Source organism: Cataglyphis hispanica, chromosome 4 (assembly GCF_021464435.1).
Source record: "Cataglyphis hispanica isolate Lineage 1 chromosome 4, ULB_Chis1_1.0, whole genome shotgun sequence".
Lineage (NCBI taxonomy): Eukaryota > Metazoa > Arthropoda > Insecta > Hymenoptera > Formicidae > Cataglyphis > Cataglyphis hispanica.
The window spans coordinates 6,593,492-6,609,708 of record NC_065957.1 but is presented as its reverse complement, the minus strand read 5'-3'; the positions used below and the strand labels follow the sequence as shown (position 1 = coordinate 6,609,708).

Below are 16,217 nucleotides of genomic sequence, written 5' to 3'. Positions count from 1 at the left end.
CGCGATAATGTCCAAACAGAATTATTACGAATATTATTGCTACTATAATTAAACACACTGTGGTAAAATAAAAAAGAATGTTATTATGGATGGAAGTTTGATTTAAAATTTTGTCTTACAAAACCTCGAGTTTGTTATGAATTGCGTATTGGTGATGGAGCAGCTCCAGTCAATAAGGACAGAAATCGAAATGAGGCGACCCCTCTCCCTAAAGTAGATCCATCTTGTGTGAATCGTGTCGTTCTCAGATAGAGATACATCACGCGTTCAGGATTTTTACGCAATATTACGCATATTCGACGAAACCACGCAATGTTACTTGCATGCCTGTGTATACACGTTTTTTTTTTCTGCCTTTGGAGACTGAATGTTCCGCTAGACGCGGAATGTATCGCCAATATAGAATATTTTATGTACACCGTAATATTTGCTAGTTACACGCATGTATTGCATGTAGTAGTATGTACTGATATTCGCTTTTATACATGCTACGTATTACAACAGTACGTATTGTACGCCACGTTAATTATTCTCCGTCAAATTATTATAATAATAACATTTTTTATTGAATTATGTAGATAGTTTTCGCTTTTGAGAGGATACACGAAAGGCTTCGCGAAAAATAGAGATGTGTATTTTTATTTTCCAAGAACATCTCTTATCTTGGATAATTAGAGAATTTCTATTTCTATTTTTATAAATCCATCGCATTATATTATCGAAACCATCGATACAACTTGCTTAAGTGTATTCTCTTAAAAATCCTTCGCCAATTTGAAAAATGACATATCTTTTTATGCTCAAATATTTTTGATAATGCGTGAGAAATGTATTATTGCAAAACGCAATGTGCGTGTATATATGTATGTGATAAATAGCGAATGCAAATACTCGCAATTTTTGGTAGGATTAAGGTAATGTGTGTAGTATTTGTTTTTATTTTAGTTGTGACTTATTTGATAAATAGATCATTAATGTGGAAATACACCAGAATACTGGAAACAAGACAAAATTATATGTATCTTATAAAAATAGATAGCTTTCTGGACTATTTTGCGAGCTATAATAAATTATTTTCACTATGAGACTATTACATATCTAATTTAAGGATAATCGATTACTAATCAACGTTGCGTAGAAAACATTTTAGCCTTTCCTAGCAATTAAACATACAATTAAATCTAAGATTTTTCTCTCCAGAATTCAGACGTATGTTCCATATTGTTTTTGGTTTACGAAAGCATGCGACACTCGTTATCAGTAAAAGAAATACTATACGCGCTCCGTAGCACCCATTGTCCTGGCAAGTGAGTGAGGACGGTCAGAAGATCATCGGCCACATGGTTTTGCGAAAATCGGCCGGTTCCGGAAGCTGCAGTAGTATACTCGGGCTAAAAGTTGTCGGTGGCAAGCTACTGGAAGACGGTTCCAGAGGCGCTTTGATCGAGAAGGTGAAAAAGGGTAGTACGGCGGACGTAGAAGGTCAACTTAGACCCGGTAAGAGGAATTTAAAGTTCAAATCAAACGATTCGGCGAATTTTCAAAATACGCGAGTCGCGGATATATATTACTTGTAGGAATCGTGATTATCGAGCGCGAACAAAAATATACGTTACCTGAGATATTCTCGATGCTATGCCTAAGAGGAATTGCAATTTCCATAATTAATTGCTAGATTGCTTGATTCTCATTTGATAAAATTACGAGAAAACTGAAAACAACTTATCTTGTATTTTTGAGAGAATCGAGAAAAATTGATTATATTTGAGACTGCAACGGCAATATAACAAAAATTTTTCTGGTATATCGATGAAGGTTCTTGCGCTCGCGTTACTTTGCAAATATTTCAGTGCTTTTAACTTTGACATGTTGAAAACGCACAGCCCGTAACAATCGCGTGTCCCATTTCCATTCCCGTGAAACATTCGTAGGAACGAATCGGACGCTCGACGATTTCTCGGGTATTCCCTGCGGCTGTTTCAGGTGACGAGGTGATCGCGTGGAACGGCAGGTCCCTGCAGGGTAAAAGCTTCCGGGAAGTTTACGACATCATCACCGAGTCGAGGCTGGAGCCGCAAATCGAGCTCGTAGTTGAGAGAAAATTGACGACCACAGGCATGACGCCTGCTGGACCGGGCCCGTCAACGCCTATGGCGTCCAGGCGAGTTGTCGCTCAGAGCCAGTGGCGACAGAAACACGAGACCATCTCCGGATCACAGCCACATCACAAAGGTGACTATGCGCTCGGCACGTTTCGTTTTCCGATTCTTGATTTTGCTTCTGTGTATCAAATGTGAATCTAGATTATTTCATCATGATCCATTATTTGCAAAACTTGACATTTTTTTATATATGATTTTAACATATATATATATATATATATATATATATATATATATATATACACATATATAATAATTATTAATTTAAAATCTCTTTCTCTTTCAATAATCATGCATGAGCTTAAGGGTGCCATATGTTACTGTGATAAACATTGTAAGAAGTAAATCTTATGAATATTAATTATAGAAAAATGATGTGAGATAGAAAGTGTTTTTAGGCTCTTATTTCGCATAGAATAGGTAAATTTAAATGTAGTATATATACACAAACTATAGAAAAATATGTTAGAAAGATATGTTCGGCTTTGTGTAAGCCGAATATGATTAAGAGTAAAAAGTATTCCTAGCATTCATCTCGTACAAAGTCTTTTGGATAAATCATGTATATAAATTTTTATTAATCCATGATCTCTTCTATATCTTTTTAAGATTTATACATATATACATATGCAGAATATATATATATATATATATATATATATATATATAAAATAAAAAAGAGAACACGCATATATTGTGCCGGGAATAAAGTAGTACGCATAATATCTATACGATGATTTAATCGGATAGATTATGAAAGGACTGAGAATTAATTATTCCGATTGAATTGAATATTTATCGATATTAATTAAATCCCATTAGACGTATTCTTTGAAATGACGCGAGATTACGAGACGCGCCGCACTTCTCGCACACTCTGTGTTCCTCGCATAAGTATATGTTAAGCATATTATCGGAAAGAACGCTATTGTCATACGGATTGTATGATTTTTCGCATTCCAGGTCTTAAGAAATGTATTCTATGGGGTAGGCCTCTCAGACAAGTCTCTGTCTAAACTATTTCAATCGATTTTGGTGTCTATTTCTTTCCTGTATATCGTTGGTCCCCTCATCGATTATTGTTCCGTTTTGTGAGATTGTTTTTTTTTAAATCTGAACAAACGGAATCGGAATCACATCATTTCGATGCTACGACAAATCATATGGCGGAGCAACGAAAATTAATCTATCACTTATTCTGCCTTGAGTATATATCGTCGATATGTTTGACGTAGACGTAGATCGTAATGCTAATGCACCCCCTTCCCCTCGCTAAAGAGCACCGTTGTATTGGTATAGTTTTATGGGAGCAACAACTATATACTACATACACATATATATGCAAAATAATAATACCAATGTCCTATACATATCGTGTTTCTTCTCTATTTATAACAAATATGAATATTTTCGTACAATCCTTACGAATAAGTATTATTTATTGTAATTCATCGCTATGTCTATTATCAATGTCTATCGATCTAACATTATTATTATAACAGCTCTCTCCCCTCTTTCATTTTCTTAACTCGTTGTCACAGATTTCCGTGATTGCGAGAACCTGTGCATGCGGACTGCACTTCTTTAAGAGACGTGGGTGTGTTTCCAGAACTGTTCGGAAATAGTTTATTGATTTTGTAATATCCCCTTCCCCGTCGGGGGTTCGATGACGCCGCAACAGATAGAGAACTTGATTTTCGCTGCTATAATTTCACTGAAGTGTCTACTAATCTTTAAGATAGACGTATTTAACAGACGTTCTAATCCTTCAAACATATTTTGAATGTCTTACGTTTCAATTTTTTTCTGTGTTTGAGTATTTACTTAATATATTTCGTAAACAAATATATTCACGACATATTCATTGCTAATAATGCAATGAATGTGTTGATGCAATAAGGGATGAAAATTTATTTCTGTTCATTGGAATCACCCCGATTTCTTCTTCTTCCTCTTCTTCATTTATGTATTTATTCATTTATATCGTTTTTAATTTTGCCTTTGTTTGTCATCCCCTTTCCCTCCGAATTTCGAGCACGCCCTCCCTCTTCGTGATTCGCTCCAAGATCGCAGGTACGGTAACGAGATATCCTAGTCGACACCGCACGATCACTTGCAGAGTTGTACGACGCGAGGCGTGAGAAACCCTCGGTTTTAGTGACGTCACCCGGCTCGCCGGACCTGCATGCCCAAGGACGCGGTCGACACTCCCGACATCCAACCGGAAATGCGAACGTGGGCGGCAGCATTCAGGTGAAGCTGGGTTTCGATCCCGTGGGACTTCAGCTGATCGTCACGATTATTTGTGCCGCGGGACTCACACCGAAGAGCAACGGCCAGCCGAGAAATCCTTACGCCAAAATCTTTCTGCTTCCTGACAAAAGGTAAGATACGGAAATATAATGTTAATTGTTTGGGATTAATTGAGAATTTTCAAGATATTTTCGACTGAGTCGATCATTATGATATTAAATTATTATAAAGACGCAGATAAAGATAACGAAACAAATTGTTTAATGAAATGAATTTCGTTTCTTGATCCGTTAAAAATTTTGATTTATATTTCATTCAAACTTAATTATCGAACAATTATCCAATAGAGAGTTCTTAAAACTTATATATATGTTCTTCAACTGTTGTAGCGAAAAATCGAAGCGGCGTACGAAGACCGTGGCGAATACAAACGATCCTAGATGGAATCAGACTTTCGTTTATAACGGAGTCAGACGCTCGGAATTGAGGAAAAGGGCATTGGAGATTACGGTCTGGGACTACGCGAGGTACGAGGCGAACGATTTTCTCGGCGAGGCTGTCCTGGAATTGGCAGTATGTCTCTTAGACGAGGAACCAGAATGGCATTCTCTGACCGCTCACGGAGAACACCGGCTCGTCAGGTATGAATCGCACTCGCGGATGCTAGTAGTTCCGAGATGCCAATACTAAAAGCGATCAAATAAATACCTCGCATCAATACGAATCTTCCGTGGGATGTTTGACAATGTTCTCGTTCCTGCTTACGATGTGACATTATGGACGTTTATGGCTTATCTCGAATCCAAGAAATTTGCATGTCAAAACTCGAGAATATCGAAAATAGATCTTGAAATTCTTTGACATTTTTATTTCTAAGAAGATTATGAATAAATTTAACATTGCGAACGAAGACACGTAATCGCGAGAGTGTTAACATTATATTTTTCTGCATACTGCAGGCATTACCAAGATTCTGATGACGTGCTAGATCATCATCTCAGTCCACCGTCGACTACTTCGAGATTAAGTGACTCCGACACCTCGGAATGCGATATTACGGACTGCGACGTGTCGAGGGAACAAAGAAGAACAGCTGACGGTGCCAGCATAAGTAGTATCGGCAGTTCCTCTAGGTAATATCATTTCTTAAGATCTCTCTATGATACATATATACATAAATCTCAGTCTGGCGAAAAAGTATTACGTCAAGCCGCCGGAAATAATCGGTCAACTTTCGATTTTTGCGTTGAACATTCTGTAAATTTGTATATAAACCAAAATTCTTTTTTACAAGAAACACAAGGTCGCGTGGTAGATTGAAATAAATCTTTAAATAATTATATCGAAAATTGAGTAGTTATAGTTGTTTAAGTATGCACTACAGTCAGGATACTTGACTGTATTGGAATTGTGTTAATCTAACGGCGTTACTGTCTCTCCCCTTTCCTTCGGCTTAAGATCTTGTTTATAGATCTCGTAATCATTTTCATAGTTATTGCTGTAACAATCATTCTCGTGTTGCTTGTGCATCGCGACCTTTATCACTGATAACACAGAAGAGGCATATTTGTTCTAAATTTGGTGTAAAAAAATTCCCGCGAGAATTCCTTCCGTTATTAGTTTTCTTCTGTTATAATGAGACTGAATTGTGTCATTGAATAAGTTCTAGAATTTGTACAAAGATATATTTGTATAAAGATGGAATTTTTACTGATTTTTTTACTAGATTGCATTTTGAACCACTTTTGTCAATTGTTTGTTGTAAAGTTATTATACAATTAATAAATAATTACATTGCAAATAGTTTTTTAATGAAAGGATTGGCAACAATCGTACAAGGTTCGACTTTCTTTTTTTTTTTATATTAATGAACAAGCCAAGTAGAGAAGAGAGGAATAAACATAAATCATAAATACGAATATACAGTATAATATAAATTATCGCGAACAAAAAAAAAATAGGGGTTGAATGAGAAGGGGTAATCGAAAGAAAGAGAGAGGGCAAAAGCCAAGTTATAAAACTGGGCAACAAGCCAATTGACATAGCAGTTGGCCCGCGACCATCGTCAGCTCCGGAAGTCAACTTTAAAACTCGTATCCATATTAATATTCCAACAACGATGTCTGATCGTTATTTGTGAGTACAAAGTGTAGTTTTTGCTAAAGCTTTTGAGTCTCCATTCTCTTATCAAACGGAAGAAATGATAGTGCATATCGAACTGAGATAAGGTAGAAAATTGTTTAACAATAAGATTTTAATCATCTGTAATAATAAAATCATTTTCAAAATTGTACGGATATTAAATTATTTTAAAGTAAGGAAAAAGATATGTTTTTGCAATACATTATTCATTTGTAATAAATACAAAAATGTGTATATTGTACAAGTATTCATCTCAATAATGACATAGCTTGCCTAATAACGACGATAAAATTTATAATATTAAATGTACTTACGATATTAATAATTATCGAATTGGCAAGCAGTAAATTTTTTGAATTTACGCCTCTCTGTGTAACAACGTTCAGAGTATTCTAAAAAATGACTTGCTCCTAAATTTTTTCATCGACGATACGCGAGAAATCGAATCAATATAACGGATCGAATGAAAACGTATGCTATCCTCGATAGGCTTGCCAAGTAGAGTGGCAGAGATGGGGATAAGCCGAGATACTATCCGGCATCGCTCTACACTTCTTTTATACCGAACAGCTTCGATCTGCAAAGTGAGCGCCTCTATATCCCTAAGCGCGCATCAGCCTCTGTAAAAGCTGTCCCGAGTAATTGAAACATTCCGGTGTTCCCCTGAGAGAACAATGGACATCCTGCGCATTTTTAACAACCTTCAGTATCATCTAATGAGATTACTTGAAAGGGTTTCGCCGGTTACATTAATAATTCTTTCATTGTCAAGTCGGTGACAATAATGCGATACGGACAATGCAATTCGATATAATATTTCTATTAAAATCCTATCCAGAAGCGCCAATACACATACATACACGCGCACACATATTATTATATTTAATGATAAAATAGCTTTTTCAGATACATGTACAAAAATTAATTGCAAAAGGAATTTGCATTCGTAATTGTGTATATTTTCCATATTTTTTTCTTGTTTTTATAATCTTGTAAACATTGAGTAAGATATTATAGAAAAAAAGCACCAAAACCGAAATAGATATCTTAAATAATCATTAATTGACTGAAACATTTTATCAGAATTGATATGAATTTTATTTACTTATAGTTTACTTATTTGAAATATATCTAATGCATTGATAATTCATTTTTATATACTGAATTTATACCGAGTTTGTTTCAAGTTTTTAAAGTTTAAAAGTTTCTATCTCTGTGATCTTTTTTGGCGGATTATATAATCTAAATAATAATAAATATATACGTATATTTTCATAATAATTTTTATTGTTTTTCTATTTTTTTAAAGATTTCTAAATCTACTTTGTTTTTATATAATTTTATTTCTATTTTATTTTTATCTTTTCTCACAGAAAATGCAGTAAGGAAAATTAAATTAGAGTTTTTTGATGTACTCTATGGTTTATATATCGATATTTTCATAGCCAATTCAATTCAAAGAATATGAGTATGTAAATTGGCTAATTTGATCACATTTAAAAGATTTGAATTTAAAGAGATAAAAACAACATCTTTATATAATGTATAATAAAAACGTTTATCTTTATAAATAAATAAAACAACAACATAATTTATTTAAAACTAAATAACTTTTTTTCAATTAAATAATTTATTACAATACTTTTTTGCTTATTTTATCATGTTTCTATAATTTTTAACAAATATGTCGGTTTTGGAAATTAATTTCTCACACTTTAATTTTTATCCATTTTACAAAAAGATCATTTATATTCAAAAGTTTAAAACAATATTATGAAAACTGATAAAAAATAGTTTCCAATAAATATCTACCGGTATAAATTCTTATTTTCAATTTTTAACTAGAAGGTAGAGCCTAAAAAATGGCATGTCGGTTTTGGCAACTTTCTTCTACGTATATACATATATATAGTAATTTATATCAGGCACAGTATTATTTAAATAGATAAATATATATTTTAAATATTAAAATACAATCTATAGCGAGATAAGAAACATTAGATACAATGATGCGTTGGCCGCGGCCGCGCCCGCTCATTGATTTTAATTTTAATCGTATGTTTTGTTATTTATTTTTTAGGTTTCATAATATGCCGTCAAATTATAAGCGGTACGGCCATTACAATTATATTTTCTCCTCCTTCATCACGCAGTCACACGTCTTGCATCCTCACTGTTAGGTTACAATGTCGCGCTTAGATCAGTCAATTAGTCATGCGACAAGAAAGAGAATCGCAAGTATAATAGAGAAACGTGACAACGCGAACTGACACGATCACCTAACTAACTTAATTTTTACGAGAATATGAGAAATCTTTATTCGATAGGGATATATTTCTAAGGACAGATAGACGTGGGGGGAATAGAAAAAATATTTTCGGGCAAAGAAAGAAACAGTGACTATGATACAGGCGTCATCGGTGACAAGGAATATTGCCATTGGCCTTTAACTTTCTTCCATTTTTCTCATTACAATATTTTACGCAAGACATGAATATCACAACGTATAATAAAGTACAGCGTTTCAATGTTTCCTAAAATTTTCGGGGCATTTTGTCTTTGTTCTTTGTTAAGAAAAAAACATATGAAAAAATAGTATTAATTAAAATAACAAAATAGCAGAGCGGAAAAGTTTAGCCAATCCATGTAGGCACTTTAGACGTCATACTGTCATTGCTTCTTGCATATTATGTACGTTAAATCTTAGATGCGACGGGACATGGCTTTTAGAATGCTTAGTGCATCGCGACGCATCGGCCGGGGTGGATTAAATTTCTTTCTCTTTGCGAGCTTTGATGATGACTGCAATCACACATCAGATGCTATCCAACTCTCGAGACTGTCTTGCACGGACATTTTGCTTTTCGTTGCCAGAAACGGTGAAAATCCATTTGGGATTTCGTATCAACACAATACATTTCGCACTATCGATCATTGATGTGCAAGAGTCGACTGCTTACGCAGTCTTGGCATTCATCGAACGCACTTACACAGCATATTCTCAGTTTTATGGCAACTCGTGATTCCTTCGTTTTATCGCGCGACTTTGATTTTTGGCAACGAAAAGAGTCTCGCAATCGAGAACGCTGTGTAAACGCCGAGGAGACTTGACTGCATTGCCGAATAACTTGGAGCCGCTTCTCGCGCCAAATTAGAAGATATGCATCTTTTGCAATTTGCGATTGAATCGAGTATGCTAGAATATTATATACGTATACGCCATATAATGCGTACGAATATATTTTCAAGAGATAAGTCTGACTGAATTTTTATCTTGTCTTTGATCTCGTTTTTTTACATTCCTCGGTGCTACGTAGTTTGTCTTCATTTTTATACTTTTCTTGCTTCTTTTACCATCCTGGCCGCATGCATTTTGAAATTAGCGCGAGACTCACAGCACTCGCCTCATTTAATTTGTAAGGCACGCAATATTCACTGATTGATGAAAAAAAATGAACGCATGCTGGAGCAGCCACTATTCTAGCCCGCCACCGGAGAGAGAACTCTGCGTCGATGGCGAGCATCGGAGTCGAAGGGACATGTCGCCTCAAGGACGTAAAAGGGCGGCCCTTATGATTTCTCGCGACCAGCCAGCTACCATCGGGTCCGGTTATCAGACGTACCGTAAGGTAAGACGATTGAGAAGGCATGCGCGCGTGTGATTTTTAAATTCAATCCGTGTGTAAATGACGAAGGAAAAATTCATCGATAAATTATACGCGGAAGAAAAAAATATATTTACGAGAAATATTCGCGAAGCATATTTGAGTGCATTAAGATATGTCGCTATCTCGTGCGTACAATTAAGTAACGTCTAGCAAAAATATTATTACACGTCACTAAATGCGTATTCCCAGGATGACATCCATCGAGGAATGATGGGTCATAGGTCACACAGCGCAGCGCCTATGGATTCTCCGAGCGTCAGATATCGAGGAAGATCTCAGAGTCCCACCGGTCATCGTTCCTTGTCTCCGCCTGAGCATAGATCCATTCCCTACTCGCATGGATACATCCATACGACGAGGTAAGGAATATATTGGAAACATTTCGATTCATTCATCGTCAGATCGTTTGCAAAAGAGAACTGATAATGCGGGTTTCCGCCGCGCTTATTTAGATTCGGCTCGAGATCGGCAACTGCCACTCCCACTGGATCGCCAAAGAAACGTCAGCTACCTCAAATCCCGGCAGCCTTGAAGGAAAGAGTCGCACAAGATCTAGAAGAACGGGCAAGATTCATGAGACATCGTAACAGACAGTCGATATACAGAAGCACAGGCATGGGAGGTGAGCTCGCTTCGACTTTTCTGTCGAAAAAATTAGTGCTTTAAATTTTAAATGATCGATAATTTGTTTTACATAATATTTCATATTTCGCATTATTTTTAACTGAGAAAGAATAAAAATAAATATAATACAACAAGAAATGTACAGGCTGTCACAAAGTTAAATGATCAAACTTTATTACTATGTTCTATGATTAGAAACAAGAAAAAGAAATATAAATATTAGTTCGAAAATATATTAGAAAATTTTATTAGAAAATTACAGTGAGAATATTAAATATGAAGATAAAAGTGGATTCTTGTTGATATGCAAGAATAAATTGATTTTTATCTAATCTGTTTACTGTGGCATTTTTTAATTATAATCTTTTTCTATTACAGTTCGATTTTTATTTGAAGAAAAATATGAAAAAATAAAAATGTATCATATAGGAGACAATTTGTGACAAAAATAAATTGAGAAAGAGTTAGTTTAACAAATACTGAGTTACAGTAAAACATAGCCATAAAATTTGTAGAATATTTAATTCTCTCAATAATGTCAAATTTGTATTAGAAATGAAAACATTCGAAATGGAATGTATTTTTTTCCATGTAATATGATGATAAAATGTTTACGTAACATTTTTGTCTTGTTTTTATTCATAAAATATACTAGCAAAATTTTATTGTTTAATTTTGTACATTCTGTATATAATTGTAATTTATTCTTTTTATACAAAAAAAATTTTAATGACTGTATTTTAAATAATATTAATTATTTATAGGATGGGAAAGGCATTATAGTGGTCTTTCGGACTCGGATCTTCCCTCAATTGGACACGATCCATTAACATTGTCACACAGTCACGCTTACAGGATGCACAGACCGAGGAAGGGACATTTGAGTCCCGATAAAGATGTACTCGGTGATCTCGGTGATTCTGATATGGAGAGCATAGCTTCAGTAACGAGCAGTGCCTTTAGTACACAATCGGAACGACCACGTGGATCAAGAGCACTAATGTGAGTATAGTTTCGTAATTATTATGCTATCTTATCATAGGGACGACCTCGCGTTGCAACGTCAATGTGCTAAGCAACGCAGATTCCATAGTCAAGAGAGTATCCCGTTAGGGAGGGATCGAACATCGAGTGTGTAGTTTATCGTCAAACACATTATCATTACAATATCACGATGTATCGATATTATCGATCTCAACTTTTGTGTGTCTTCACACACGAGATAAAATTCGATCAACGCGAAATATCACACTCAGCAGCTCGATCTCTCAAGTCAAGGTTAATCCCTGGATTAAATGGACATTGTCGACTAAATGGATATCCCGTAGTCGCACTTTTCCTGCTTGCGCCAATATTCCAGTGTTCTTCCCCGCCTTCTCTACGAAGCGATTATAGATTGCACTTCCTATGCACTCTATGTCAATGTCCATTTAATAAATGTGTCCCATTCTAAGAAAGCAGGGATCTCTTAAGTGCGTGGCGTTGGTCGAACAGTTAGGACCTTAGTTGTGCCTCGTCTGACATGTTAAAGAAAAGAAACAAAGCACATCGATCGCCGCGTGTCTCTTCTGAAATGCCGACCCGTTGCTCTCGGCAGAGTCGAGTTCTGAGATTTCATGATACGAGTTCGATCGATCGCGAACGCGCGGTAAACACTAAAAAAAGCAAAAATATAAAAAAAAAAGCGGAATGGGTTCACTCTTTGATTTGTGTGTTTCCGCAAGAGCGCTAAATCTCTTTATATGAAAAACATTGTTTGCAGACCGACAGTTAAAAACGTATTAATACCCGGTGTCATATTCCCCATGCCCCCGCCCCCTAGGCGCAATAGGCGCAGGCACAGACTTAGGGTACCTTGCAGCGAATGCCATTGTCCGAGCAACAGTAATCCCGCCAAACAGCCCAAAAATAACCCCGGCAAATGTCCCCTCCTTCCGCGTCCCCTCGTACGGAGCAAGTCCGCAGTGGTGCGCTCGTTGTACAAAAAGATGCGTACGCCCTTCACGAGATCGCAGACCGTCGACGAAAACATGCTGAGATATTACAGCCCCGAGACCAGCGAGTACAGCGTTTCCGAGGGGTACATACTCAGGCCAGAGAGACTCGCAGCCGCTAAGAATCGTATACCGGAGATATACGTCGAGGATTGCCTTCAAGTCGATTTTAACGATCGTTTCGTGGAGAAGTTTCGCTCCGAATATTTGGCGTCTTGTCACGTGGATGGCCGCGACGCGTTGTCGTCGCGTAAAGAATCATGCGACGAGTGCGCGACGATGACAGCGATTGTCTCGAGGGGTCCGATCGATGATTTCCCTGATCATCTCGATATTAGAAACGTAGATGCTAGTCCGTATCCGCGTAGGTCTCTCTTAACAGCTAAGGCTAGGAGCTTCGATTACGACGTGCACGATACATACGGTGATGATCGTTTCGGTACTAGGCCAGGATCCGTCGGTCTGCTATCGCGCCGGGCCAAGAGTTTCGAGTACGAGAGCATTTCGAGCAACATATTCAGCGATGACAGTCTCAGGACCGCCCGGAGAAAGCTCAAGCGGAATCTCTCTCTCAGCGACGCCGGCTACGGCGACAAGATACCGGCGCTGGGCGATCAGAGCAAGTCCTACTACGATTCTAACGGCGATGACAAAGTGCCTACAAATCTCGCGAGTAAAAAAACGAATTATGATTTTCTTCTCCAAGATCATAAACCGTTTTACGGATACGACTCGGAGCTCAGTTGTGGCGAGACGGAAATTTACGTTCCAAGTTTCGATAAGCGAGGCATCGACGATTATCAATCCACATACAGTTCGCGTTTAGCGGACAGCGAGCGATCCAATCTGAGGAATGTGTTGGATCTGGACGATACCAGCAAGAGAAAATACGTAGACGATAGTTATTTGAATCACGAATCTTCGTACCTCAGAGATATATCCTCGGAGAAAAAGATCAAGAATGTAGAAAGTGATCTTTGTAATACGATCGGCGATCATATCTACTGTAACATCGAAGAGGTTCTGTCGTCTGGTAAAAATTATGATCGCAATATTCTCGCGAAATCCACCTCGAAGGTCCATGATATCTCTAACGATGAGAAGTGGATGTCGCAAGATTCCAAAGATATCCTGCGATCATACGGAGAAACTGGCAGTTCCTATCAAAGAGATAAATACAAAGATTACGAGAACTGGGATACTGATTACGACGAAGGATTCATAGAACGAGAGAAAGTTGATGATTACGAGCAGAGGCGATTCGATTATCTAAATGAAAGTATTCGAGACTTAAGAATTGGCGGATCGATATACGACGACGAGTACTATCAGCGAAAACATTACGCACAGTCCGATGATGACGGTGGAAAGCTTACATCGACAAGCGATTACATCAGTTATCGTCCCCTCGACGAATACGAGTCTTCTTCGTCTACCGTGCCGCGAAGACGAAGACGAAGAAGCAGAAGAGGCAGTAGAGAGGCTGACTATGAAAGTCCGCGTGCCAGAGACATTCAGTTGAGAGCAGACAATAAGAGACTGATGATTCAACGAACCGAATCCACGCCGATTCTACACTCGGACGAGGACCTAAGCTCGATTGCGGATCGCACCAGACGCATGTACCGCCGCAAGCGAAATAGCAGCTGTCCAGAGAGCAGAGATTTGCGAATACACGGCACACGAAGAGATGACGAAAGGACGTCGAGTTTCGTGCTGGACTCTGACGAGGAATTCGGCTCTGTGGAGACAGTCGTCGGCGCCGATCATTTCCGTCAGATCACTCCCTCGGGCTTCGTGGCGGAGACTAGAGCGAAAGGGCGATCGGGCTTCCTCGACGCGGAACAAGATCGTGATAGCTACTTATTAGACGCAAGACACGATTATAAGAATTATTATCAGGATAATCGCACTTATGCGGAGGTCACTCGCGAACTAGTTAGGTCAGGGTCGCAGCGTTCCTCGGGTCGCGAGGCCCGACATGCATCGTCGCGCGCTAGGCGTAAGAGTAGTTGCCCCGAGTGTCGCGAGCTGTCCTCCTCGGAGTTAGGTAGGTCGGGATCGCTGTCGCGAAAGGTCGACGACACTCGGCGGTCATCGATCGAGTCGAAGCATAGATATCGTAGGCGAAACAGCAGCTGTCCAGAGGCTAGGGATCTCGAACTACTCGACAAGAGGCAGTGGCAGCAACAACAGCAGCAGCAACCGCTTGCGCAGCGTCATCAGCAGCAACAGCAGCAAAGGCGTCTAAGTCAGCAGCAACAAAACCAACATCAACAACCACAGGGAAGTAGTAAGAGGAACGTGGCGATCAGCGACACCCTCGAGTACTACGAGTACTCGATGGAGAGCGAGAGCCAGTGCAGCGAGAACTGCGGATTTGGCCCGTGCGATCCGCGTAGGCCCCGTAACCGAGCACCCCGCCCTGGTAACGCTAATTCGAGTCTCTTTGATTCCCAAACCGCTACCTCCGACACTGCTAAAAACTACCACCCACGGGTCGACGATCATCATCACCACCAACACCCACAAAACAAAACGTCGCCGCACGTCGCTAATGTGACGTACCTACCGCCGCGGCCACCGTTGTCCTCTACCCGGCGACGATCCTTCCGAAAAAAATCTGTCTACGACGTCGATGTTGACACCCCCGTCGATCGTCGCGACGATGATGATGCACGGACTCGTCGTTCTTCGTCCATGCCCGAAAGCAGCGAGTACAGCAGCGGCCAGTCGAGCTCGTACGAGAAGACATCCAGACATCAGGTCACCGACAACGGGCATGATGGGCACGACAAGAGAAGCCAGTTTACTAGAAGCCTCAGTAATGCCGATGTGCCGCAAGATGAGAAAGGTGAGAGAAAAAAGTTTAATTAGACTGACTAAAAAAAGTTCAATTTTTTTTACACGGATTGAAAAAATTGATCAAATTATTTTCATTATTACAAATAAACATTATATCCGTAGCGTTTTTACGTGTCTCTGATAATATCGAAAATTGAACTCATTAAAATTAAATTAATTCTCGAATTGAACTGAAATTAAAACTTTGTATTTTTTTTTTTTTTTTATATGATATCTTTTACCTTTTGCTTTTATATATTTTACCTTCTTTTAAAATTCTGTTCAGTGCCTAACTTTGGTCTTTCACTGATGTGTACTAATTCTTCATAAGAATGGCATTGATTTTACCGTCATGATGCAGTGACGTATGGCCGAAAAAGTAGCTGAGAAAGAGCTTTGCGGAGTAGTAACATAAATTTTCGTCGAGATTTACAGTCACGAACTTGTTACACTCGGATTTAGCCGGTAGTTAGAGAATTGCGGATGTATGTCCATGCAAACGTTTTATGAAAGTTTTCTTTGAGTTCGCA

General features: G+C 38.3%; 1 protein-coding gene across 3 annotated transcripts in view; it reads left to right on the top strand.

Moving 5' to 3' along the window:
* LOC126849133 (regulating synaptic membrane exocytosis protein 2) overlaps positions 1–16,217 on the top strand; it is a 67,641-nt gene that overhangs the window by 34,379 nt on the left and 17,045 nt on the right. For 2 of the 3 annotated variants that reach the window (XR_007687371.1, XM_050590713.1), the window contains 12 exons: positions 1,290–1,497; positions 1,984–2,232; positions 3,126–3,149; positions 4,282–4,546; positions 4,805–5,056; positions 5,375–5,548; positions 8,638–8,667; positions 10,030–10,186; positions 10,415–10,584; positions 10,678–10,847; positions 11,614–11,851; positions 13,290–15,697. Coding sequence is in view for 1 of the 3 variants with exons in the window: in XM_050590713.1 (XP_050446670.1) it covers positions 1,290–1,497; positions 1,984–2,232; positions 3,126–3,149; positions 4,282–4,546; positions 4,805–5,056; positions 5,375–5,548; positions 8,638–8,667; positions 10,030–10,186; positions 10,415–10,584; positions 10,678–10,847; positions 11,614–11,851; positions 13,290–15,697 (4,345 nt within the window). In the remaining 2 variants the exon portion in view is untranslated. The remainder of the gene's footprint in view (positions 1–1,289; positions 1,498–1,983; positions 2,233–3,125; positions 3,150–4,281; positions 4,547–4,804; positions 5,057–5,374; positions 5,549–8,637; positions 8,668–10,029; positions 10,187–10,414; positions 10,585–10,677; positions 10,848–11,613; positions 11,852–13,289; positions 15,698–16,217) is intronic. The other variant, XR_007687372.1, reaches the window with a different exon arrangement.